This window comes from Montipora foliosa, chromosome 13 (genome assembly GCF_036669935.1).
Source record: "Montipora foliosa isolate CH-2021 chromosome 13, ASM3666993v2, whole genome shotgun sequence".
Classification (NCBI taxonomy): domain Eukaryota; kingdom Metazoa; phylum Cnidaria; class Anthozoa; order Scleractinia; family Acroporidae; genus Montipora; species Montipora foliosa.
The window spans coordinates 16352662-16354291 of record NC_090881.1 but is presented as its reverse complement, the minus strand read 5'-3'; the positions used below and the strand labels follow the sequence as shown (position 1 = coordinate 16354291).

The 1630-nt window shown below is 42.0% G+C and overlaps 1 protein-coding gene across 1 annotated transcript in view; it reads right to left on the bottom strand.

Annotated features, from left to right (window-relative positions):
• Positions 1 to 657, bottom strand: part of LOC137981775 (uncharacterized) — a 1545-nt gene extending 888 nt beyond the window's left edge. The window contains exon 1 of the mRNA XM_068828826.1: positions 1 to 657. This exon is cut by the window's left edge and continues 888 nt beyond it. Coding sequence (XP_068684927.1) covers positions 1 to 657 — 657 coding nt within the window.
• Between the last annotated feature and the right edge of the window lie 973 nt (positions 658 to 1630).

The following is a 1630-nucleotide window of genomic DNA, read 5'->3' as shown; positions in this document are numbered from 1 at the left end:
CGTCCTGACTAGTTCTGATAGTTGTGGTTCTAAATAATTGCGAGTTATTGGCCACTCGTTTTGTGGTTGTTTTAGGAATTCGGGTCCTTTCTGCCATGTGCTTTCGAGCCTGATATCGCTAGGCTTCTTACCTTTCGTGATACAATCAGCGATATTGTGTTTGCTCTCTACCCAGTACCAATCGGTTTGGCTTGTTCCTTCTTGTATTTCTCCTATTCTTGTGGCAGCGAATGTGATTGGTGCCAGGCGATTCTTAGATGATATCAAGTTACTTTCAAATTGACCATTTTGTCGTTTCCATCGTATGTATGCGCATGCAGCATATGCATCTTGAGATGCATCACTAAATACTATGAGAACAGGTTCTCCAATTGCATCTGAGGGCTTCATACATCTCATGAATCGTATTTGGTTCATATCTTGCAAATCTTTAAAGAAAGTAATCCAATTCTCTTTATTCTCTTCAGGAATGGGATCATCCCAGTCTAGCTTCCGATCGCTTCCCCACAAGTGCCGCATTAGAATCTTCGCTCTTACAGTAAACGGTCCAGCTAGTCCGAGAGGATCGTACACACTATTTATCTGTGAGAGTAGCATCCTCTTTGTAAGTTGTTGAGGGGGAATTTCACTGATTGCGTTATTTGCTAAAGCAGTCATCTTTCGTTTCGGTGAGAATTTGATCTTGACTTCAAAACATAGCTGATCTTTTTATGGACTCCATTTGATCCCGAGTATCTTTTCTGTTGATGTATGTGGTTTCTGTACCATAATTGTTTCTTCTTGCTTGCTAATATCTCCTGAGAATATCCACTCTTTGACTTGAAATCCTCCTTTGACGATAGCTTTCTCTTCGTCTTGGCTTAGCTTGCTGGCCATTGCAAGGTTATCTTTGCTTTCGATGATATCGTCCATGTAAGCGTTGTTTTGGATTATGTCTGCTGCTTCTTGATATTCATTACGCGTCATCTCTGCCGTTTTTCTTAGTGCTATAGTGGCGATCGTGACAGACGGTTTATCTCCAAATGAGACGCGTTATATTATATAGGTGTCTGGTTCTCTAGTGCTATCCATATCGCACCGTAGAAATCGGTGAGTATGTTGGTCAAATTCCGATGTTTTCACTGTGTGGTACATCTTCTTAATGTCTCCTATAACGGCAACTCTATTCTCTCTGAAACGTATCAAAACTCCTAACAAGTTGTTGAGCAAGTCGGGACCCTTTGCCCAATACTCGTTTAAGACGTGTCCCATATAGTTCGAGCTGCCGTTGAAAACTATACGGACAGGAGTTGATTTGGATTCTGGCTTGAGCACTTCGTGATGAGCAATGTATTGCGTAGGACCTGTGTAGTTTGTCAATTCTTCTTTTGAGAGTTTCCTTGCCACGTTTCTTGCCACCATTCTGTTCGTCATGCACTTTCGCATGATCTGCGTTTTTTCTCAGTCGTCGCTCGGTAGCAGCTAATTTCGCCATCGCTACTTTACGGTTGTCAGGAAGATTGCTAGGGTCTTTTATCCAGGGGTATTCAACGGTCCATCTGTTGTCTTCACTGTTGAAAGGTAAATTACGTTCAATCAATTCCAGTTCTCTTTCTTCTTGTATGGTATAATCTTTGGCGCCCAAGGAGCA